Source organism: Jaculus jaculus, chromosome 2, assembly GCF_020740685.1.
Source record: "Jaculus jaculus isolate mJacJac1 chromosome 2, mJacJac1.mat.Y.cur, whole genome shotgun sequence".
Classification (NCBI taxonomy): Eukaryota; Metazoa; Chordata; class Mammalia; order Rodentia; family Dipodidae; genus Jaculus; species Jaculus jaculus.
The window spans coordinates 93,145,212-93,170,778 of record NC_059103.1 but is presented as its reverse complement, the minus strand read 5'-3'; the positions used below and the strand labels follow the sequence as shown (position 1 = coordinate 93,170,778).

The following is a 25,567-nucleotide window of genomic DNA, read 5'->3' as shown; positions in this document are numbered from 1 at the left end:
AATGGACAATACTTACATGACCACTGGGAATAAAATTTATATAAATACTATTTAAAATATCATTTTGTGGGCTGGAGAGATGGCTTAGTGGTTAAGCGCTTGCCTGTGAAGCCTAAGGACCCCGGTTCGAGGCTCGGTTCCCCAGGACCCATGTTAGCCAGATGCACAAGGGGGCGCACGCGTCTGGAGTTCGTTTGCAGAGGCTGGAAGCCCTGGTGCACCCATTCTCTCTCTCTCCCTCTATCTGTCTTTCTCTGTGTGTCTGTAGCTCTCAAATAAATAAATAAAAAATGAACAAAAAATTTTTTTAATATTATTTTGTATTTCATCTATAATTTTGTACATGACTGACCAATCATTTTTAAGCATAGGCGAACCTCCATATAGTCTACCACCAAGCATGTCAGTTTATACAACTATAAAATCCATTAATCCCTGGTTAGAATATTAAGAACATGTTCTTGGGTTGGAGAGATGGCTTAGTGATTAAGGCGCTTGCCTGCAAAGCCAGAGGACCCAGGTTTGATTCTCCAGGACCAATTTTAGCCAGATGTTCAAGGTGGTGTTTGCAATGGCTGAAGGTCCTGGTATACCTACTCTTTCTTTCTATCTGCCTCCTTGTCTCTCTCTCTCAAATAAATGTTAAAAAAATATTTAAGGTCATGTTCTTATAAAACCCTAGACAGTCCTCTAGACCTGGATCCTAATATGTAGTTTTGGCTTTTCAAGTTTTATATAAAATATAACTTTGATAGAATAGAATTCTAACAAAACTAAAGAAAGTGAAGAGAGACTGAGAACTTGTCAAGCTAAAAAGATAAAGTATTCTCAATGAACATGATATATACATTGTAGGATAAAGTGAATACTTACTGTCCAGTACTGGAGACTTGGTGTTTTGGCATGAAAGGAAGGAGTTAGCTAATAAAAACACTTCAGTTCTTAATTTGAATTGAAAGTACCAATACTGCCTACATTTTTTTTTACAAAGGTAAGTTTTTAGTTTTGGCTCCTGGAAGGGTGTGGAAATATGACCTAAGGTAACACCCCAAACACGCCTAGCACCAAGAAACTGGTATTTACATGTCAGGACTTGACCTCCAAAGAACGAAGACTTCCTGAAGAAAGGGCTGATCCGGCACTGACAATGTTCCTGTAGGGAACATGCCTGGCCTGGAACAGCTTGTTGTCAAAAACAAATCAAGCTACCTGCATCAAAATAAACAACAATGAGCCACGACACATCAAAATCTACCATATCTCAACCATTAAAGCATTGAGAAAGAATCCAGGCATCCTAAATCTTATTGCTCCTAGGCAGTCATTTCTTTTTTACAGACCAGTAAATATAGACAAAGAACCAAGCATTCTTGCTTGCTATTATAACTATATGAATGCCAAGATAACTGAAAAAATACATATACATATATATATACACAAATATGCACTTCAGATAACTGAAATTTCTTCTTATAGAAAGTCTTCTCAAATATTAAATCTGGGGGCTGGAGAGATGGCTTAATAGTTAATGTACTAGTCTGCAAAGCCTAAGGAACTAGGTTCACGTAGACAGATACACACGGTGGTGTATGCATCTAGAGTTTGTTTGCATTGGCTGGAGACCCTGGAGCACCCACTCTCGCTTTCTCTGCCTCTTTCCATTGCTCTCTCAAATAAATAAATCAATAACACTAAATTGAAATAAAAGCAACTTTCTACACATAACTAAATAATTTGAAGAACTACAGGGTACAGCTGAGTATAAGTCAACAAAATCTAGTCTAAGGAAAACTCAATGGGGTAAATTCTATGCAGTAAATGATCTGGTTTCTTCAAAGGATGGAGGAAGAAGGAGGGGGCAAAAAAGGAAATTATAAGCTAAAGACATCAATCTATGAAAATACTTGGATCTTATTTTGATCCAGGTTCTGAAAAACAAACTGCCGCATAGAAACCATTTATGTGTGAACTAGAAAAATTTGAAGATTAAATAAGAATTATGACTAATTTAGGGGAAATAATGATACTGCTTTCATTTCTTTAGAGAACATTTATCTTTTAGCTCTGGGATTATTTCAGTCAGAGGCATTAGTACATCTCCAAGAAGTTGGGGGTAATGGAGAAGTTAGGTACAGATGAGTCTAGATGAAACAAAGCTGTAAACTCTTCTGCTAATGAGACGCAGTGAAGAATGGGCATTGTTGTATCTTAATCTGCTTGTATATGTTAAAGCTATGAATTAACAAATGACAAAGGTTTAGGAAATATTATGTTCTCTGTCATATGTATATCCTAGGTACAAATGATTGGGCTTCTGTGTGAGTAGGAATAAAACTCAGTAGCAGAGGCCAGTAAGCTAGAAATGAGATATAAAGAGAATAGAAAGGCTGGGGGTGGGGGATGGGACTTAATAGTATGGTATTGTATATAATGGGTGTTAAGTGAGGTCAGGGGAAGAGATTGAGTAAAGGAAAGGTGGAGGGAGGGCTAATCAAAATCTAAGAGTATATAAATAAGTCACATGGAAACCTTCTTTTTTTGGACAATGGAACACTCAGAAGCCATAGATTGTTAGTAGAAAATTTTCAGCGCCAAGGATGTGATACCTTCCACTGAGTTGTTGGCTAGGGAGGTCCCTGATGCCCCCAAAACATTACAGGCCATTGCCGAGGCTCTTGGTTTCCCACCAGGAATAGATGGTAAGTAAGACCTCATTGCTGACGATTCCACATACTTGGGCTGCAAGGTCACTGAGAAACCCTGCTGGAGCTGAGCTGAAAACCTCCTCCATGTAGACCAGCTGACAGCTGGAAAAAGCCATGCTGCATGCAGTTCAATGTGAGAGAGAAATCACCAGGGATGATACCCAACAGTGGACACTGCAAGCCTTATATTTGACCACCCAGGCCAAATGAGCCAATGGGTATAACAGTGGCATGTCTGTTAGAGGGGAAATCAACTTTCCTCTAATTTGACTGAGGCTTACTCCATGGGAGGGAATACATCCCTGATAATAAAAACCTACAACAGGGGTAGTCATGAGCCCTAGGGTGTAATGTCTGCTGGTGTCTGGCTAAATGTTTATACTATGCTCACCAAACTGCCCAGTAAGCACTTATCTTAATGTTCATACCCATACATTAATGCTACTCTCACTTTTGGTTACAGAACCTTCTCTTTTCAGATGGCAGTGACCTTGGGATGACTCAGAGGGCACCATGGTGTTGAGCAGAAGTGACAGAGGAGTGCTCAGCACTGAAATATCACACCTTCCAAGGCTCAGGGTCTATTGAGAAAGATGTGGTGGAAAGAATGTAAGAGCCAAAGGAAGGGTAGTACTCCTTACAAAGTGCTCCTCCAGACACAAAATGGCCTGGATATCCATGACCTCACAGGGCCTGACACTACCTACATAAGACCATCATAAAAGGAGGAAAAGATCATGACATCAAAGTAAAAGAGAGACTGATTGAGACAGGGAGGGGATATGATAGAACGTGGAGTTTCAAAGGAGAAAGTGGGAGGAGGGAGGGAATTACCATGGGATATTGTTTACAATTATGGAAGTTGTCAATGAAAAAAAATTAAAATTAAAAAAAAGAAAGAAAAACAAGCTGGGCATGGTGGCACATGCCTTTAATCCCAGCACTGGGAGGTAGAGGTAGAAGGATTGCCGTGAGTCTGAGGCCGCCCTGAGATTCCATAGTGAATTCCAGGTTAGCCTGGGCTCTATCTTAACAAATAGCCACACAGAAGTCCAATCATTTGTAGCTAGGATCCACATATGACAGAGAACATAATATTTCCTAAACCTTTATCATTTACTGTATCTTGAAAAACCAAAAACAACCAATGACCCTATTTTTGCTAAAAGGCCTCATTAGAATATTTTCCCCCTCAAATATCAAAATACTTGCTCAGTCAACTTTAAGTATAAGTAAAAACTGAGAATCATGACTTGAACTGCAATTGAACTGCAAATCTTTGTTTAAAATTATTTTATTTGTTTACTTGAGAGAGAGAGAGAGAGAGAGAAAGCAAGAGAGAGAGGGGGAGAATGGGCATGCCAGGGCCTCCAGCCACTGCAAACAAACTCCAGATGCATGCACCCCCTTGTGCATCTGGCTTACATGGGTCCTGGAGAATTGAACCAGGATCCTTTGGCTTTGCAGGCAAATGCCTTAACCGCTAAGCCATCTCTCCATCCTGAACTGTAAATCTTTAGTAACAGACCCACATCACACTTCATGCCTTCCAAAATCCACTGATGTCCACTCAAAATCCACTCAGCAGCAGTGGATGAGTGAAGTGTTTCACATGCAGGCATCTGACATTACAGAAATGTGCAGCTGATGGGAATTATGGGAACAATCTTCCTCCTGTGTGAGCACATTAATAAGCTGTAAGTGACTAATGAGGCTTTTAATGATGCCATCCATTTCTGCTTCATAGTACAGTAGTTAATATACAGCATGAAGAATGTGAAAACGAAGTGTTTTGTACTGATCTCTACCTGTTCTGCCCATCCACAATCCCTGTTGGTTTTGAAGAACAAATTACACAGAGAACAGGTGACTTTCTTAGTACTGTAGGTAAACTGGCACCTGCTTGGATGACAGCTGTGTGCTAATTAGTCACATGATGGCCTCCAACACTAAGTACTCCAAGGCTGGAAATGCTTCTTAGGCTTCTGGAGGAATGACTGCATGCTGGTCTACAGATGCCCCTGGAGAGACGAGGCACTTGAGTTCTGTCAGGTACAAAGTAAGATCTGGCTACGTAAACATATGCCTGCCAGTCAGTTCAGGCAATGAGGGGTGGAGGGAACTGGGGAGATGAAGAGCTAAAGGACATCCACTGGTATTGACAGACAGGTGTCCAGTGTCTGCTCATATGTCTCAGTGACATCTTTTGATTAAAAACTAGTAACAGCACACCAATGACGCCTGAGCTCTGCTCACTAATAAGCTTCAACAGTTTACTTGGGTGTCTTTGCATTTTAACACTTCATTTGTGTTTATACAAGAATAATGGAACCGATGCTCTGCTTCTAGTCTAATGTGTATGTGTGTGCACATACTTGGCAGGCATGTGTGGAGGCCAGAGCACAAGCTTGGGCATCGTTCCTCAGATGCGGTCCACTTTTTTTTTTCAGATTGGTTCTCTCACTGGCCTGGAGCTATCCAATTAGTCTAGACTGGCTGGCTAGAGAGCCCAGGGATCCTTCTGTCTGTTTCCCAAGCAATGGGATTACAAGCATATGCTACCATGTTTGGCTTTTACTTTTCATGTGGGCTCTAGGGACCAACGTCAGATTCTATGGTTAAAAGGCAAATACTTTACCCATTGAGCTATCTTGCCAGTCCTGCTTCTGATTTTAACAGATGAATTACTATTATTGCATGACCAATTTCGGCAAGACCTAAGAGCATACCAAATAAGAGCCCGAGGCCATCACGTCAGATGTGACTGCAATTAAGCATTTCTCTCTGTATGTACCTTTATGTCCACAGTGGGTTAAAAAAATCGGATATAAAGTAAAATGCTTAAGAATTGTTTTCTGGGTTGCAGAGATGGCTTAACAGTTAAGGCACCTGCCTGCAAAGCTAAAGGACCCAGGTTTGATTCCCTAGGATCCACGTAAGCCACATGTACAAGGTGGCACATGTGTCTGGAATTCATTTGCAGCAGCAACAGGCCCTGGCATACTCATTCTCTCTCAAATAAATAAATATATAATTTGAAAAGAACTGTCCTTTCAGTGATGATGGTGATGGAATGGATTTTCTTACAGAAAGGTAAGTGGCCTACCTGAAGACGGCGAGGGTCAGTGACCAGAGCACTAAAGGCTTCCGCAGCTCAAACTTTGCTCGTTTGTTCATTAGGTGCCGACCACCAAATATGAAGGCAGCATACAGAGCAGAAAACAGGAAAGACTTCTTCCTGTGAAGAAACAAGTGCACATAATCTTATGAAATAAAAGTCCCAAGGCAACTTTCATACCAGTTTCCCTGTGTCAAACAACAACAACATAGTCTTAGATGTGTGTCTTCTCCAGAGAAGAGATGATAGTCCATTTGGAAATGTGTGCAAACTCATCTGGCTGACAGTACAACACAGGACTATATGCCAGTGTAGACATTTTCATATAGCACTGAGATACAAAATGTAACCTTTTTACTAAAAAATTTAATTCTACTCTTTTGGCCAATTTAAATAAATTAAAATAGAATTGTTTTGGCTAAAAGGCAGAGGGCTGGAGAGATTGCTTAGTGGTTTAGGCACATGCCTGGAAAGCCAAAGCACCCAGGTTCAATTCTCCAGGACCCACGTAAGCCAGATGCACAAGGGGGCACACGCAGCTGGAGTGCATTTGCAGTGGCTGGAGGCCCTGGCATGCCCATTCTTTCTCTCTCTCTCTCCACCTATTTCTGTCTCTCTCAAATAAATAAATAAAAATAATAAAAATTTTAAAAGGCAGATATTAAATTTCAATGTTTTCATTAAGAAAAAGTATAATTGTCAGATACACATACAACAGAAAGAACACAGGATCATCTGTAATATAATTGTTGAAAAACTTGAATTTAACAATCTTCTGATTTACCTGTCTGCTTATAGAAAACATCAAGGATAAATAAACTGGGATATGACATCCCACAGGACATATGAATTTATTTCTTCATGTGAGTCTCATAAAATAAAAAGCTAGGGTAGTTCTAGATTAAAACTGACTTGAGGGATATCACAATCAAATACAATTACACAGAACTTTTTTGGATACTTATTTAAATAAACTACAACGTACATTCATGATAAAATCAAAATGTTAGGCCCCATTTTAAATGTATTTATCAGCTATACACACACGTTTAAGTACTCAAAAGCAAAACTACATGTCTTAGATTTGTTTTAAAATGCCTTTAGAAATAAACAAAACTGGGCTGGAGAGATGACTTAGCAGTTAAGTGCTTGCCTGTGAAGCCTAAGGACCCCAGTTTAAGTCCCGATTGCCTAGTACCCACGTAACGTAAGCCAGAGGCACAAGGTGGCACATGAATATGGAGTTTGTTTGCAGTGGCCTGAGGCCCTGGCATGCCCATTCTCTCTTTCTCTCTCTCTTTTACTCTCTGCTTATTCTCTCTCAAATATATATATATATATATATATATATATATATATATATATATATATATGAAAGAAATAAAACCAAAAAAAGTATTGAAAGTCAGAGAATGACATGAGATATACAAAAGAGATGAATCATAACTTCCTCTTGCAAAACCATGCAATTCTTTATATACTTAACATATTCTACACCTGAAAATATCCATAGTAAGTATTTTTCAAAGGATGACTGAATGTGGAAGAAAATATCTACATGAGTGAGTGGTTGAAATACCTATTAGGGTACCACCTCAAGATGGTTACTGCTGCAATTACTGTGTTCTTACAGACTGGCAGTCAGGTCTCGACAGGACTGTTCGAAATGGATCTGCAGGAGCAACTAGAATCGCCAGCACCCTGTGAGACTGCAGATTTGTTGCTGTAGCAAATAAAAAGTGCACAGTGGTACTTGTAAATGACTCAAGTACTCGAACATCTTCTTTCTGGACCAGCAACGTTTCTTTTAAAATAGGCATTCCCAACTCAATTTGGTCAACAGGAGAGAACTGAAAACTGTCGCCGACCCTCAAAAGCAAACTATATTAACCTAGACTATCATGTGCAAAATGTTTCATATTTTATTTCCCGAAGAGCTGGCACATATTGCCAACTCACAAGCCATGTGATTATTTATTCAAGAAGCATTCCTACTTACATAAGTACAGTGACCTACTTGGTGAGTTCCGATGTCTAAAGCAACAATTCTGGGAATCAACCCATAAACGTAGAGTAAGTCACTTCAAATGCAATTACGCAATCATGGCAAAGTCTTCTCGAGGCACACAAGACTGGCACACAGTAGGTCTTAATGAACATTTGTTCTGCAAGCATGCCTAGTTTCCGAGTGAGTGGGAAAGCATTGCTCAGCTGTGAGTTCAGGTGCTCAGCCGTTCATGAGCAGGAGCGGTGAGGCCCATCGAAAGCACACGTGTTCTCCACTAGAACACGTGTTCTCAGATAGCAACTGAAGAGATTTTCACACACTTCTATGGCACTTTTCCTTCCTCTAGAAAGAAGACTATTTTTATGCTCCAAAGAGAAGTAGAAAGTGAGATGACTTTCTAGAAAATATAACTTTTCAATATTTCAGGAAAGTACTATTATAGATATACTCATACGTACATACATATTATATATATATGTGTGTGTATCTTTATTTTTGCTCCAAACTCTGTAAGGGTATGTACTCAATTACTTAGGGTCAGAATCCCAATCTCTATATGTATATAAAGCAAAATATACATAAACATATACAATTCATATATAAGCAAGGATCACTAACACAAATGAGCCTAAGTTAATGCAGGTGATGGTGATATTGAATAGCATGATTCAGTCTTCCTGAATTATATAGGCAGCAAGTGACTGTGTTCTCAGGGTTCTGACTTACTGAATCTTCTAGGCTGGCTTTCTCCTCAAAAGCCTCATCACCTAGTCCTCACAATCACCTCACCTTGAACTATTACTTTCATCTTTAGATAAAGAAACAAGCTTAGTTAAGTGGTCCCAGCATTTGCCTACTTTTTGGGTATAATTCCAGAAGAAAGGAGACCTGTACATGTGATCTCCTCAGCAAATAAAGGTTCCTTTGGCTCTTCTGAATTCCATGAGCTCTGCATAACTGAGCAAAGTATAATTCTACCATGCTAAGACCGACTTCCCTTGTCACACGCCTCCGTGCTTCCGTGGTCATGGCTCCCAAGCCTGGAACGCTTTCATTCAAATCCTCTTCGCCTCTTTGAGACACTGACAACAATTCCTTGCTGCAGTGACTTAACCACTGTTTCTTACTCTCTCCGTATAATTCAGAACTGGCATATGGATGCATTCATGGTATTACTTGCAACTATGCACCAACTAAGTTAAGCGATGTCTTTGAACAGTCCTATCACTCTAGCCATCAAGGGAGAAATGTGCCTCAAGAACCAAGACAACAATAAAGACCTTCCCTCTGGGTTTCTTTCCTCATTTCCTCACTTCTAGAATTTGTCCCAATGCACTAACTTCCCTGTGGGACCAACTCTCTTTTCTAAGCTTTTAGAAAAATGTTCCATAAGGTCTGGCATAGTGGCAAACACCTGTCATCCCAGCACTTGGAGGAGCGGGGAGGAGGGTTAGGAGTCTGAGGTCTAACTGGCCTATGAGACCCTGTCTCCAAGAAAGAGAAAGAAAGAAGAGAAAGAACTCCGTGAAAACCATCTATTCAACAGCTGGGCCAGCAAAGGCAAATAGCAGAACTCAAGTCTACCATTCTACAGTGGAGGGAAAAGGGAAGCCAATGACTTAAGTCATTCGTGCACAATAGTTAGAACCACACAACTGCCATGGCTGTAATTAAGCAGGTGAGCGAGCAGAAAGTCACTACATGGGCTAGAGCTCGGTCCTAGGCATTCAACCACAGGAATGATATTTGCGCCATGTGTGGTGGTGCACATCTTTAGTCCCAACACTCAGGGGACCGAGGTAGGAGGATTGCTGTGAGCTCAAGGCCACCCTGAGACTTCCAGGTCAGCCTGCGATAGGGTGAGAACCTAGCTCACAAAACCAAAAAAGAATGACATTTGGTAAAAGCACTCTTATAAAAGTAAGTAGCTCAATACACACTATATAAATGTCCTACTGGGTTAGAGTCAGATGTAAGCTTCCTCCATAAAAAAAAAAATCAGCCCAACTCAGAAAGACACAATCAGCATCCTTTCTCTCATATGTGGAATTTAGATTTGAAAAAGGAAGCAATAGTAGCAGAGAAGGAGGAAGATGAGGAGGAGGAGGAGGAAAGAAGGAAGATGAAGGAGGCAGGAAGGTAAAGGGGAGACTATTTGGGGAAATGGGACTAGAAGAAGGGAGGAGGAGAAAGAAGGATGGGTGAAGATGAGGACTGTATATTATATATATATATTTGAAGATGTCATAATGAAACCCATTATCCAATACAAATAATATCTGCTAATAAAAAAAGTAAATATGGAGAAAACCCTCAGATTTCTTTGATGAGAGAAACATTTTAATTCTTTGTACTTCAGTGGGAGTCATTTATGGTTTTAAAAGTGAGATTATTTTTTTCCACCTTGCTTAGAAGGTAAAATATTCTTTAGGGCTGGAGAGATGGCTTAGTGGTTAAGGTACATGCCTGCAAAGCCTAAGGACCCAGGTTTGATTCTTCAGGTCCCACGTAAGCCAGATGCACAAGGTGGCGCATGTGTCTGGAGTTTGTTTGCAGAGGCTGGAGGCCCTGGCACACCCGTTCTCTCTCTTTCTCTACCTCTCTCTAATAAATAAATAAATGAAAATAAAATCTTAAAAAAAATTTTTAAACAAAGAAAAAAATATTCTTTAGGAAACTAGGCAATTCAGGTGGATTAAAATGGCTGCTCCTTTCTGGCACCTCTCTGGTAAAGGTCCAATCATACTCAAGATGAACAACGCCTCGCACTGGCCTCCTTCCTACAGATACTTCATAGGGACAGAAAGTTCCCTGATGCAACCCAGTAACTTCATATTCTGGCAGGCATCCAGAGGTGGGAATAACGGAGATACTGCACTGTTTTATTACCAGATAATTGGTAATTTCTAGATGGCATTGACTTGTTTAGTAAGTTTATATCACATAGCATAGCCCTCACCCACAGATACTTAATAAGTACTTTCAGGTGCTACTAGAGTTGATTACTAGGTAACCAACAAATAAAAGACCTCAAATGAAACACTTGGCTTTGTTGTGCCTGTGACTTAACTCTCCTTTGCATTTCTGTCATCATTAATGAGAATGGTGAATGGTAGAAATCAGCCTATGCTTAATAAGAATGGTGGCTTAATGATTGTAATGGGGAGGTAATATGATGGAGAATGTAATTTCAAAGGGGAAAGTGTGGGGGTGGGGAGGGAGGGAATTACCATGGGATATTTTTTTATAATCATGGAAAATGTTAATAAAAATTTTAAATTTTTTTTTTAAAAAAAGTTAAAAAAAAAAAGAATGGTGGCTTAATCCTTAGTGCTCTGTATTTTTCTATTATACTACCTTGTTCCAAAACATTCCAGGAGGTAGGTTTCTATTCTTACCAGAGTACCTGAAAAGTCCTTGGTATGGTATATATTTATTGCTCTACCAAGAATACTTCTAATGCCATGTCTACATGCAAGCTTTTTTTTGAAGTCATAAGATGCTGCTAAAACCAGCATTTAGGTTGTTGGGTCTACTTAGCATTCATATTTAGATCTTTGACAGCTATCTTGCACTCCTCCGAAATAAAGCAAATGTATTTGCCAGTGAAGAAGCTTCCATGTGGGAGGTATTTCACCATAGGATAATTGCCAATGAGCACCTTGGGAAGATGGCCCGAGTTCCTTCCTCACTCTTTCATGGCTACTGTGTGTGTGTGTGTGTGTGTTTGTGTGTAAGGTACAGGAGTGGATGGAAGTGAAATAGAAACACAATTTTTCTCTAGTTCAGTTTTTGACTCAGGTTGGGGGATAATCATGGTTCTGTGATATTAGGGCAGAAATTGGGGCTCCAAAGACTAAAGGAAATGAGATGTTAGCTGTGGCCAACATGACATTCAATGGATGTCTATGATGCATCTAATTTGACGAGTATAAGGAAAGGTTTTCCTATCCAGGCATGGTGGCACACACTTTTAATTCCAGCCCTTGGGAGGCAGAGGTAGCAGGACTGCCATGAATCTGAGGCCACCCTGAGACTATATAGTGAATTCCAGGTCAGCCTGGGCTGGAGCAAGATACTACCTCGGCACCTCTCCCCTCTTAAAAAATAAATAAATAAATAAAAGAATGGAAAGTTTTCTTGGAGCTGTAGAGATGGTTCAGTGGTTATAGGCACTTGCTTGCAAAACCTAATGGTCTTGGTCTGATTCTCCAATACCCAGGTGATCTGATTCCCAAAGACTCAGGTAAAGCTGGATACACAGGGTGGCACATGTGTCTGGAGTTTATTTGCAATAGCAAGAAGCCCTGGTGCACCTATACTCAAATCTGTGTGTTTGTCTCTCTCTCTCAAATAAATAAACTAACTAAATAAAAACATTTTAGAAAGTGAAAAAGTAAATAGAAAGGTTTTCTTGAGAAAGACCCTAGGGTTGTGCTTTAGAGTTCACCCTAGGGTTGAATCATTTTTTGAGATTTTTTTCCTGAGACTTCAACAGGTATTTTCCTACATTAAAAGAAATAAGATCCTCAAAGTAGATTTTATTAAGTTTTTATACACGAATTCTGAATATGCCTAGAAATTCTGACAAGTAATTTTGTGAGTAATAAATAATGGAAACATACCCATGATTTAGTGGCTTTAAAGCTGAAAGTCAAGTCAGACTATAGAGAGGGAGATGGCTTAGTGGTTAAGGCACTTGCCTGCAAAGCCCAAGGACCTGGGTTCAATTCACCAGTACCCACGTAAAGCCATATGTACAAAGTGACACACACATCTGGAGTTTGTTTGCAGCAGCTAGAGGCCCTGGTACACTTATTCATTCTCTCTCTCTCTCTCTCCTTGCAAATAAATAATTTAAAAAGAGAAAGAGAAGCCGGGCGTGGTGGTGCTCACCTTTAATTCCAGCCCTTAGGAGGCAGAGGTAGGAGGATTGCCATGAGTTTAAGGCCTCCCTGAGACTCCATAGTGAATTCCAGGTCAGGTTGGGCTTGAGTGAGACCCTACCTCAAGAAACCAAAAAAAGAAAAAGAAAAAAGAGAAAGAGAAAGGGTGTTATTCTACTCTGCTGCTTGACCTAGGAGTTCACATGATGTGTGATTTCTGGGCTATTTGGGGTTGCAAACACCTTCTTCTCATTTACTCCCCCTCAGATGCTAATTTGGACATCACAGGTCTTCTTTATGTATTTTTTTTAAAGGTGAGACAACCGTTATTTCATATTTCAGCTTTTCTATCCTTGAACTAGGCCACTGAAGTATAGTTATATTTAGTAAAATTGATTGAATGGCATGGCCACTTATCTCTTTCACTGCAATATGCTCCTCTGATAAACAAACCAAGTGTTAGGAAATGGCTTGTCAACATCTGTGAGCAAATCTTGTTTTACTGTCATCTTTCAAAACATACTAGTGAATTTTGCTTTTTTGTTGTAAGAAAAAATAGGAATGGGGGGTGGGGAAGGCTTCCAAATGTAACAAAACAAAATCCCCATCAAAAACCCTACATCTGTAATACCTAAATTGGCAGGCTCTTGATAAATTACCTTTGTTTCTTTGGATATTGTTTTTCAGCAGCCAGTGAAATATATTTGAGTGTTGACACTCAAATATATTCACTTTAAATGCATGAAATCCTAACACATTCATTTGCAGTGTGCCATTCAATTGAAAAAGAATTCCTATCTAAGACTCAATTATGTTTCTATGATACTAATTAGAGAACTTTAAATTATAATACATAGTTATAGTCAATAACATATTGTGCTATATACAATGTTTTGTCAAAATGCTGAGGAAAGACGCGATATTGTCATGATAAAATACTCTGTGCAAAGGCGGGATGGTGGGGACTCTGAAGCCTTTGGGTAGAGGGACAGAAGCAAAACCTCAGTACTCAGTGAAGTGCGGGTATCACACCAGATAATCTGGGCTGAGTGTGGAGAAAGTCTGTTGGAGGTGAGGCTAGTGCAGCAATCAGGGCTGTATTTCCACCACGGTTTCAGTACATTTTAGAGGTACATGCCAGTGAGGTATAACTACTCCCAATAATATAATACTGAAAGGTGTGGCTCAGCTTTCTTCCTGAATAGATAAGAAGTTATCTACCATGATATGACATATGCCTGTTAGGTGATAGAGGAAGCATGTGTCTCCCCACGTGCTAGTTGAAGTTACAGAGAAAACTCCAGGTCTCTGCACAGGGAAGGGGGTAGGCACAATGAAAGAAGACATGTCCACAGAGAAACGAGTCTTCATTGTTTCTATTCTAGCGGGTAGTAGGACTCCAGATCAATGCAGTCCGTCCTGCTCCCCAGAATGCTGACCCTCGCATCTGTGGTGGGAGCTCCTGAGGGGGTGGGTGTGAATTGAAGGAGCTCCTCCCAATCAAAATCTGGCAAAAAAAAATACACGCAATTTTAATTAGGCAAAACTCCTGTATGAATGTAAGCTAACAATGAACTCTGCATTGAGAAAAATGATTAACTATTTCTATCTTATGTGACTATTTCTCAATAGTCTCATTTTACTTCTGGGCTTTTCTTTGTTCCAGGTTAGAATTTCCAGATAACTAATCTCTTACATAAGACACCCGTGTGGGTAGTAGTCAGGGTACAACATGAAACTCTAATATGCATTCAAAGCAGTCAGCTCTGAGTAACAGAGGCAGCATGTGGTGATAGAATCTGGAAGGTAGTTCGCTCAGCCACTCAATTCCATTACGCTTATTTCCTAAAGAAATGTCCTTCGTTCTGAGAAGCAGAAGCTATCAGCTGAACTGCTAAGGAGGCAATGCTCACTTGCTAGGATTTTAAAATGCAATAACAGGGATGATAGCACACAAAGTTCATTGTAATTTTGAATTCCTTTTGAAATGGCAGCAGTTGAGAGGCTTTCCTACGGGCTAATTGTACAAGTCACTAGTGAGTTGTGTTCTAGAACTTAAGATATTTTGGGGCCTGAAGTTATCTACTCCCAAGTCCTGCTCATGGCAGAAAAATAAATTTGCTACTTCAGGAATGAAATGTAAGAGAGCTTCTCTTTAGAATCTCTTCTCTGGGCTGGAGGCATGGCTTAGAAGTTAAGGTGTTTGCCTGTAAAGCCTAAGGACGCAGGTTCAGCTCCCCAGAACCCACATAAGCCAGACACACAAGGTGATGCATGTGCACAAGGTTACACATGCGCATAAGATGGTGCACACATCTGGAACTTGATTGCAGTGGCTAGAGGCCCTGGTGAGCCAACTGTCTCTTTCTCTCCCCTCTCATAAATAAAATAAGTAAAAACCAAAACCCCCAAAAAACCCAAAAACTCTTCTCAATATGAGTGTTTCTTATTTAAAAAAATATGCTGGCTGATGTCACCCAGTTTCTCCTGCATACAGAAATAATACTGCTCTAAAGAATGTGGCTCTCCTTAGTTCATGGCCATGTGGCAAGGCTAGGCTTCTTCAAAAGCACCCCAAGTCAGATGCCATTCACCGTTCCCCTATAGATCGTCAACAAACTTCCATCCACACAGGTAGCATTTCCAATTCAGATATACACATCTGCTTCCTCTCATCTTCATGCCGAGGAAGCCTCCAATGTTTTATTGATATTCAGAAAGCAGATTTGTCTGAGCCGAAGACTAAAACTAAAAGTGAAAAATGCTATTTAAAGGATAAAGTTATGTGCAATGCAATGGAAACCGGATTTTAGGTTTACAAGATTAAGTCCAACTCAGGCAGAATTTTCCTAGATTTAAATCAAAACCGAGAAAAATAACAGCAGCACAGGCAACTATATAAGCAAGCAAAAACACATCCAAGTCTGGGCGCTTTTTCCATACTCAAGGGCTGGATGTTTAATTTGAAAGATGATCCATCTCTGTTGTAGTTAACACCTTTCTATTTATATAGTTTTCCTTTATACTCATGGCCTTACAGGCAACCATAAAAAAAAAAAACAGGAAATAAAAATCAAGAAAAAAGAATAACCTGTTTTCATGGTAATTATTGGATAAGTAAATATATACTCTTCACTTTTTCCTTGAAAACTGGGGAAACCATTAAAAAAAAAACAAACACCCAAATGTTATCTGGTCCAGAGACAAAATAGCTCCGTGGTGATAAAGATTATCTCATGTTAGAGCTCAGACTGGTTTGTCAGCAAAATTAAATTTACATAAGAGATTGAGCTTGAGTAAAAGCTGGCAGTGACAAGAAAAATACATCATCAGTTAAAAAGAAAAATGACTCAAACATTGTTTTGACCCATGAGATTATCACTCAAGTTACCCCAAGGATTATGGATTTCATTTTTCTCTTGAAAAGAATGACAAAATTTTGATTCAGATATATTCACATAGCTCTTTGAAATCTGAATGCTCAATGTCACAATGAACCCCATTATTACATGCAATTAATATAAGCTAACACTAAAAAGGTTTTTAGAAGGCACCAAATAATTTCAATAGGAGCATTCATTCTTTCAGAAAAAGACCTTTTATTTTTCAGTAAAAACAAAACAGAGCCGGGTATGGTGGTGCACACCTTTGATTCCAGCACTTGGGAGGCAGAGGTAGGAGAATTGCTGTGAGTTCAAGGCCAGCCAGGGACTACAGAGTGAGTTGCAGGCAGTCTGGGATACAGTGACAACTTACATTGAAAAAATAATAAAAATAAAAATTAAGAAAAAGCCAAGAGAACCTTGAATGTTTATTCAGTGACAAAATTAGATTGTATTAGCTTCCAACAAAATTAGTAGTTTATGATGGTGAGAATTTATTATCTTATGGTTGTGGAGTTCACAAGTCTGAAGGAAGTCTTGTGAGGCAAATGTCAAACCATCACCATGACTACTTGCTCCTGGGGTCTCTACACCATCTGTTTCCTTCCCTTTCCCAACTTAAAGAAACATGTTTACTTGGGGTGGTATCAGCTATGTGCTCAGAGGCTCAAGCTGAACACATTGAGCCAATTCTAAGCAGAGTATTTCGAAGCAGCAGCACAATTTAAAATTGAAAACAAGGGGCTGGAGAGATGGCTTAGCAGTTGAGGCACTTGCACGTGAAGCCTAAGGACCCAAGTCTGATTCCCTAGGACCCACGTTAGCCAGATGCACAAGGTGGTGCGTGTGTCTGGAGTTCGCTTGCAGTGGCTAGAGGCCCTGGCACGCCCACTATCTCTTCTCTCTCTCTCTCTGCCTCCCTGTCTCTGTCTCTCAACTAAATAAATAAAATATCAGATTGAAAACAAGACAGAACAATCAAGTTGGGCCACATAGTTCCTCCCTTCCACTGTTATAGACACTGTTTATTCTGCCTGCCATGGAACCGGGGTCCCGCAGTCAGAAGGCTGCAGATTTCATCTTACCAGCCCTAGGACGGCCACAGTGCTTCTCTTGCCAAGAAGCTCACAGAACGCTGCATTTCCTATCTCCAGAAAAGAGAGGAAGGAGACAACCTGAATGGAACACAAGCAGGCTCCATCCCCTCACCCAACCCACACACACAGCTCAAGTTCTTGCAGTAGAATTCCAGTTACTCTAGTCAGCTCCTCATTAGCTAGTTCTGCAAAACAAGGTAATTGCATGAAAGCCAGTCTTAGCCCAGGATGGAGCAATGTTCCGTTCCCACCAGTGAGTCCCTGTTTCTATTTAGTCAGCAAGGGAGTGATCTCGTATTCAAAGTAAGACAATCTGATAACACAGAAGGTTTCTGTGACACAAACTTTTATGACATAAACTTTTTGAAGAGAGGGATCAGCTCAAATTTTGTTAAGTACTGGAATAAAGACGATAGATACTGTCACGTGACTGCATGGACCAGTTGTAACAAACAAGTTCTATCTCACTGTCTTCTAAGTCTCAGAAAGAATTATTGGTCATTTTCATGAGCCACTAGTACGCTTTTGCTCCCCTACATCCCTGCCATGTTGGATGCCCTGATTCTCCTCCGATGGTGATACACAAGGCTAAACGAGTTCCCCAGGAAGCTGCTGTCCCTGTGCCTATCATCAGGATCTTTAGAGAAAGAAACCAGAGCAAGACTTGCCAGACGGTGTCCCAGATGGTTTAGAAGCCATTGACCTTCGTGGTTCTGCAGACTTTTAATATCTATAACTTACACCAGGTTCTACAAAGGTTTTGGCTTTCCTTTCTTCCTCTATTTATAGGCTCAAAGCCAGTAAAAATAATACAAAACCTTGCTGGGGGAAAATTTTTAATAGGAAAATTTCAAAATGATTCAGAAAACAAGCATATTAAGAGTATAGTTCCCAAAAGTGAAAAAAAAAAAAGGGGGGACTGTCTTACTTGTAAGAACCTCTGTTCATGATTAGGTTGCAAGACAGCTGAATCATCTGTCGTCCATTTGCTTGTCAGGTTATTCCTGGGATATGATTAAGGTATGACTGGAATTTTTCAAGTACGGGTTTAAAGAAAAGATAATTTCAAAATCACAGGGCCCATGGCACCTTTAAAAATTGGAAGATTTGGGCTGGAGAGATGGCTTAGTAGTTAAGGCGCTTGCCTGCAAAACCAAAGGACCCAGGTTCAATTCTCCAGTGCCCATGTAAGCCAAATGTACAATGTTTATGCATCTGGAGTTAATTTGCAGTGGCTAGAGGCCCTAGTGCACATACTTTCATTCTCTCTCTCTCTGTATCTGCCCCTCTCCCATAAAAAAATAAATAAAATATTTTTAAAAAATGGAAGGTTAGTATGCCTCACATTCCCAAAAGCATTCTTTGAGGAACAGGCATTAGGAGGATGTGTACTACAGATCACTTATGCTGGTATGCATGCCCTGCATCAAAATAGTGGTTGTTATCTTGGCCTTTTTCTGAGCCTGTCTCCTTACCACTTTATTTCTTTGTCAAGGCGGAGTCACTAACTGCAAGCCTCAGAGAGTAGTCAGGTCTGGGGGTACACACCTGTGGTACATGCTAGGTGCTGAGGTGCTGGACCAGCCTGGCCCACATAGTGAAACCTGTCTAAAAAAATTTTAAAAAATCAAAAAAATAGTATTAACATATTTTTTACTTGGCTTTGCTTACTGAGAAAAGTTTCCTGAAATAAGAGAAACTATTTAATTCCTTGAGTCTAAAGCATTATTTAAACAATGTGAGGAATTATAGATGCCTCAGCACTTCTAACAGCTAAAAGTATGTACGGAATATACACAGGTTATCATATGGAAGCTTCCTGCTTAGACATAGAGATGACACCCCAACTTAGAACATATAAAAACTGTGCTCCATCTCCAGACCACTACAATAGAATGCTTAAATATGGTCAAGGCTATAACTTTTTTTAAAGATTTATTTATTATAGACAGAGAGGGAAGGAGAGAGAGAGAGAAAATGGGCACACCAGGACCTCTGGCCACTGCAAATGAACTCCAGATGTGTGCGCCACAGTGTGCATCTGGCTTATGTGGGACCTGGAGAATTGAACCTGGGTCCTTAGGCTTTGCAGGCATGTGCATTAACCGCTAAGCCATCTCTCCAGTCCTGCAACTTTCTTTTTTTTCTTTATTTTTCCCTTTGGTTTTTTGAGGTAGGGTTTTACTTTAGCCCAGGCTGACCTGGAATTCACTATGTAGCCTCAGGTTGGCTTGGAACTCCTACCTCTGCCTCCTGAGTGCTGGGATTAAAAGTGTGCATTACCACTCCCAGCAACTTTTCCTTCCATTCTCCTGCTGGGAATGCATGGAACCCAGAGGTTTGCACATGCTAGGCAGACACTCTATTAGTGGGCTACACCCCAGCCCTTGGACTTTTAAGACTCACTTCATCATCCAGGTTGTCTTAGAACTCAATAGTCTTGCCATTACCTACTAATTGCTGGTATGATTACATGGATTTAACTCCATGCTCAGCTGAAGTCATAAGGCTTTTAACTGAGCAATTACTATATTCACAGAAGTGTTTAAATATTTCTATCACTTGATGTATATATAGTATCACATTTATATTTTAAAAAACCCATTACTATTTCTATTTTGAAAAAAGAAGAAAGAAAGAGAAATATAGAGAGAAAAAGAGTAAGATTAAGTAACTTTTTACAGAATCCCTGGTCTTTTTCTTTTTTTTTTTTGTTTTTTCAAGGTAGGGTCTTGCTCTAGTCCAGACTGACCTGGAATTCACCATGTAATCTCAGGGTGGCCTTGAACTCATGACAATCCTCCTACTCTGCCTCCCAAGTGTTAGGATTAAAGGCATGTGCCAGCAGGCCTGGAGAAACTATAGTTGTTTTTTTTTTAATTTGATATTGTGTTTATTTCTTAGAAAGAGAGAGAGAAAAATAAAAAGAGAGAGAGAGAGAGAGAGAGGCAGATAGAGAGAGAGAGAATGGGTGCATTAGGCTTACATGTTCCTGGGGAATCAGACCTGGGTCCTTAGGCTTCACAGGCAAGCGCCCTAACTGCTAAGGCATCTCTCCAGCCCCAGAATCCATAGTTTTTAAGAGACCATCATAAGCACAGTATGACTTGAGATCAGTCACTACATTGTAGTCTTATGTAGCATTATATACTACTTCTCCAGTGGTCCTTTCGATCAGTTTTCAAATGTCCTGTCATATCTCATCACAATTTCTACTGTAAAATTGTAAAATACACTTCGAGCCCACTCTCTTAAAAAAAAAAAATCCTTCTTCAAGCAATAGTCATAAGGCCACTGAATTTTTATAAGGAAAGAAAAATAATAAGAAAAGTCTGAAGGCTGGGGAGAAAGCACAATGGTAAAAGGCACTCAGTTTGAAAGCCTACTGGCCTGAGTTCGATTCCCCAGCCACCCGTGTAAAGCCAGATGGACATCTGTTTCCTGTGACAAGAAACCTTGGGGCATGCACATGCGTGCACACACACACACACACACACACAAATTAATAAATTAAAAAAAAATCTAAACCCTAATACACCAGCTTTAAGAGGTTAAAGTCTTCCCCTCCCTAAACTACTGCATGCTTGAAGGCAGCTACTCTTTTCCACCTGAAGTTTGCCCTGGTCAGCACACTGGCAGCCACAGTCCTTTGATCACATCATGCCAGGTGGTAGCATGATGTTTGCATGTTGCATGGTTGTCTGTCTTTGTGTCTTTTCAAATCTAAACTGACTGTGTTCTATATAGCCTAAAATCTGATATAGAAATCTGATATAGAAAAGTTGTTAAGGACTACATGTTGGGAAATGTGCACAAGCGACATAGACAGGGATTTAATCTCAAGTATTAGCCAAGTATCCTTGTGTGTATGTGTATTTTTATTTACTTACTTGAGAGTGACAGACAGACAGAGAAAGAAAGAGGCAGACAGACAGAGAATAGGCATACCAGGGCCTTCACCCGCTACAAACAAACTCCAGATTGGATGCGCCACCTTGTGCTTCTGGCTTATGTGGGTCCTGGGGAATCGAGCCTTGAATCAGGGTCCTTAGGCTATACAGGCAAGCGCCTAACAGCTAAGCCATCTCTCCAGCTCCCCAACTATCCTTTTATAAACTATCCTTTTTTAAAAATATATATATTTTTTGATTTTTCAAGGTAGGGTCTCACTACAGCCCAGGCTGACCTGGAATTCACTATGTAGTCTCAGGATGGCCTCGAACTTGCGGCAATCCTCCTACCTCTGCCTCCCGAGTGCTGGGATTAAAGGCTTGTGCCACCACGCCTGGCTGACTATGAGATTTTTAACAGGTTTGATATTGCCTCTAAGATGTTACATGGTTCATGATTTTACTTTTGTCAACTTCTCTGGATCATGTCCTGACTTTGCCTGGGACATTCTGTGCTGTAGGCAAACTGTCAGTCCCAAAGACATCAAGCTTCCCTGTATCTTCTTCAGCTCACATGTGCCGCTCTTGAGACCTCGAATGCCCTTCCTGTGTAGCCTTACCATTCTGCAATCTCTGTGGAGATACTCCCTGGTAGCTGATAGTACCTAATTCCTCTCCAGTATACTTTCCATTTGTCTGTTGTTACACACATACTCTAGCAGCTCTCTTTTTGTATTTCATATGAAGTTAATATGCTTGTCTTTCCTTCAGAATCATCAAGCACCTATCTATTTGACTCAATGATTTATTTCCAGGTCCTCATACCATAAGGGTAGTGGTAAGTGGCTCACTATTATGTGAATGAAAGACACAATGGATATTGTATTTTATTTTCGTTTTCTGAGGTAGGATTCTTACTCTTGCCCAGGCTGACCTGGAATTTACTATGTAGTCTCAGGCTGGCCTCAAATTCACAGTGATCCTCCTACCTCTGCCTCCTGAGTGCTGGGATTAAAGGTGTTTTTTTTTTTTTTCTCACATTTGCTATTTTAAAAATCTTGTTTTGGATATAACTTAAGGAAAAAAGAAATTTATTAGTGGGATGCTAGAGAAAATAACTGGTGCCTAAGCTGGCTATGAATCTGTGCTTCAAACTCAATGGATTCTAAATCTAAGTAGTAAAAATGATTTTATTTTAGGCTTTCTCCCTTTAGGAGCTAAAAGTACTCTACAAGTTAATCTGAATTCCATTTTGTTGACACTATTTCTAACCTCTCTGGAAAGCAGAGTGTGCTGTCTGTCCCTGGCAGGCTCTTTGGCGACAGCAACTCCATCAGGCACCACTCAGAAGGCTGTGGAAATGCTAATTTCCCTATTTCTGGATGGCCCGGGGACTACATACTACTTTCTCAACATAAGTACACTGTGTGTGCTAAAAGTGAGCCAAAAACAGAGGACAGGTTTAAAGTGAGATTTGTGTTGCAGTAACATCACATGCATCCCACTACCTGGATTCTCTCCTTTACTACTCAAAGCTGAAGATGAAGAGATGCAATTAGGCATAATAACCTAAGTATGCTTTTTTTTCTTTTTTTTTTTTTTGAGGTAGGATCTCACTTTGGCCCAGGCTGATCTGGAATTCACTATATAGTCTCAGGGTGGCCTTGAAGTCACAGCGATTCTCCTACCTCTGCCTCCTAAGTGCTGGGGTTAAAGGCGTGCGCTACCATGCCGGGCTTAAATATGTTTTTAAAAACATTTGGTGTGTGTGTGTGTTTTCTGGTACCATGTGTGGAGGTCAGAGGAAACCTGTCCATGCCTTCTATCTTGTTTGAGGCAGGATCTCTTGCTCATTGCTGCGTATGCCCATTGGGCTGGTCTGTGAATTTTTGGGAATTCTGTGTCTGATTTCAGTCTTGCCATAAGAGGGCTGGGATCACAGATACTCGCTTTAGCTCTCAGGTCACACTTGGACACCAAGCACTTACGCACTGAGCCATCTTCCCACCCCTGAATAACCTAAAAATTCCAAATTCAGAAGGCAGGCCGTAAGATTGAGACAACATATATAAATTGCTCTTGAACTAAGTTGAAAGTACTGGTCCACATGAACACAATATTCTGATGACCAGAAACAACAAAAGAGGGTATAAACATGTCCCTCTAAGTAAGATGCTTCTAAGAGAAAAACTTTTTTAAAATGTTATGGGTAGGACTGGAGAGATGGCTTAGTGGTTAAGCACTTGCCTGTGAAGCCTAAGGACCCCAGTTCAAGGCTCGATTCCCCAGGACCCATGTTAGCCAGATACACAAGGGGGTGCACGTGTCTGGAGTTCGTTTGCAGTGGCTGGAGGCCCTGGCATGCCCATTCTCTCTGTCTGTCGCTCTCAAATAAATAAATAAAAATAAAAACAAAAATAAAAAGTTATGGGTAGATAGCTCCCCCCCCCACTTAAGTATTTATTGTGGAAAGGGGAAAAATGCCCCTTTTATACATGTTAATTATTAAGTAGCAGTAAAGAAAGGATCACATCTTTCCATTTTGCTGATTTGTACTCAAGGTTAAAGGCCCACAGCCATCAACTGTGGCTCATTCTTCTCAGAACCACTCAGAAGGGTTTAGGGCAAGATCTATTTCGGAGTGAGTGGGTGAGTCAGTGAGTACTAGTGAGGTCAGAGCGGCTGTGGCCGTGGGCAGAGATCATGGTGCCTGCAGTACGTTGTCAGGCCACCGTCCTGCTCTGTAGGTGACAAGGGGTCTGGTCTCACAGACGCCTGAAACTGGTCTTGCTGCACTCCTCGCAGTAGCAGTGCAAAGGGATGGGCAAGTGGGCGGATACAGAGATATGGCACGGTCACCAGCTGGACCAACCTAGCCACTGGCCAAGAACCTTACCCTCAATTCCCTACACCTGACTGACCCTGGACAAATACACACTAGCTACTTGACCTGAATGCACCTTTACCTTTAAGCCGACAACAGCTCATGATCTTAGTTAATTAGTTGTTAACATCCGCCCTTTGCCTATGAACTCCCGTGGCCTCACCACAGGCCCAGAACCAATGCAGCCAAGGGACTACGGACTGAAACCACAAGGCAAAATAGAACTTCCTTTTTTAAATTACCTTAGGTACTTTGTCACAGCAACAGTAAGACTACCGTTCTCATATATTATTTGAACCTGTATCTATAAATTTGTCTTTGGGCAAGAATTCCACATCTTTCAGTAACGGGTCATTTTTGCAGAGTTATGAATGTAATTCTTGGGGGTGAGGTAGGAGGATCACCAGTGTGAGGCAGCCTGGGCCATTGTGGACTACATAGTGAGACCCTGTCTCAAAAAGTACTTTAGGTTCTAAGACTAAAAAGGAACAACAAACTTTTTAAAACATGTACTATAGGACTATGGAGATGGCTCAGATGGCACATGCATCTGTAGTTGGTTTTCAGCAGCAAGAGGCCCTGGCACACCCAATCTCATTCTCTTTCATAAATAAATAAAAAAAATTTTTTTGTTCATTTTTATTTATTTATTTGAGAGCGACAGGCATAGAGAGAAAGAGGCAGAGAGAATGGGCACACCAGGGCCTCCAGCCACTGCGAACGAACTCCAGACACATGCGCCCCCTTGTGCATCTGGCTAACGTGGGTCCTGGGGAGTTGAGCTTCGAACCGGGGTCCTTAGGCAAGTGCTTAACTGCTAAGCCATCTCTCCAGCCCATAAAAATTTTTTGACAGTGCTATATTACAGTTTTGAACCAACGTGTGAAAAATGTTATAGCCCTAGAGATGGATTTATTTTTATTTACTATTTCTTAGTAAAGAATGTGTCCACTGTTCTTTCACTGAAGTTTCCCCTGAAAGCCCAAACCTGAATACACTAAAAGGAAAAGAATGGCTCTCTGAGAAAGTGCTAGAATTATTTCTCAATTAAGGAAGAGTTGGACTTTCTACCAGTACATTAGCTCTGCTTCACTGGCAAGCTGTTTTTAGGTCCACGTTCTAAGAAAGAGAAATGACTCCTGACAAGGACAAGGAAGGAGGTTATCTATTTTCTCAGGAGACAGCAGGGAGTGGAGTATGCCAGTGACTTTTAAATGTACATTGATCTTAATTGTGCACGTTAGGAAAGAAAGCCTAATGATACTACAGAAATGGAAATTTTTGAAAAAAAAAAAGACACTCGAAAATGAATAAAACATGACTTTTAATCTAACAAAAAAATTAAGTGGTTCTTTTTTTGGGGGGAGTAAGCTCCGGCAGCTACCTACTTCCACTTAAAAATATTCCACTAAGCTGGGCGTGGTGGCGCATGCCTTTAATCCCAGCACTCGGGAGGCAGAGGTAGGAGGATTGCCGTGAGTTCAAGGCCACCCTGAGACTACATAGTGAATTCCAGGTCAGCCTGGGCTAGAGCGAGACCCTACCTTGAAAAAAAAAAGAAAAAAAAAAATATTACACTATAGGTTGATATTGTAT

The 25,567-nt window shown here is 40.5% G+C and overlaps 1 protein-coding gene across 4 annotated transcripts in view; it reads right to left on the bottom strand.

Moving 5' to 3' along the window:
- The window catches only part of Elovl6 (ELOVL fatty acid elongase 6), a 149,511-nt gene that overhangs the window by 46,854 nt on the left and 77,090 nt on the right, over positions 1–25,567 (bottom strand). For all 4 annotated transcript variants that reach the window (XM_045142876.1, XM_045142877.1, XM_045142875.1 and 1 more), the window contains one exon: positions 5,812–5,943. In XM_045142876.1, coding sequence (XP_044998811.1) covers positions 5,812–5,943 — 132 coding nt within the window. The remainder of the gene's footprint in view (positions 1–5,811; positions 5,944–25,567) is intronic.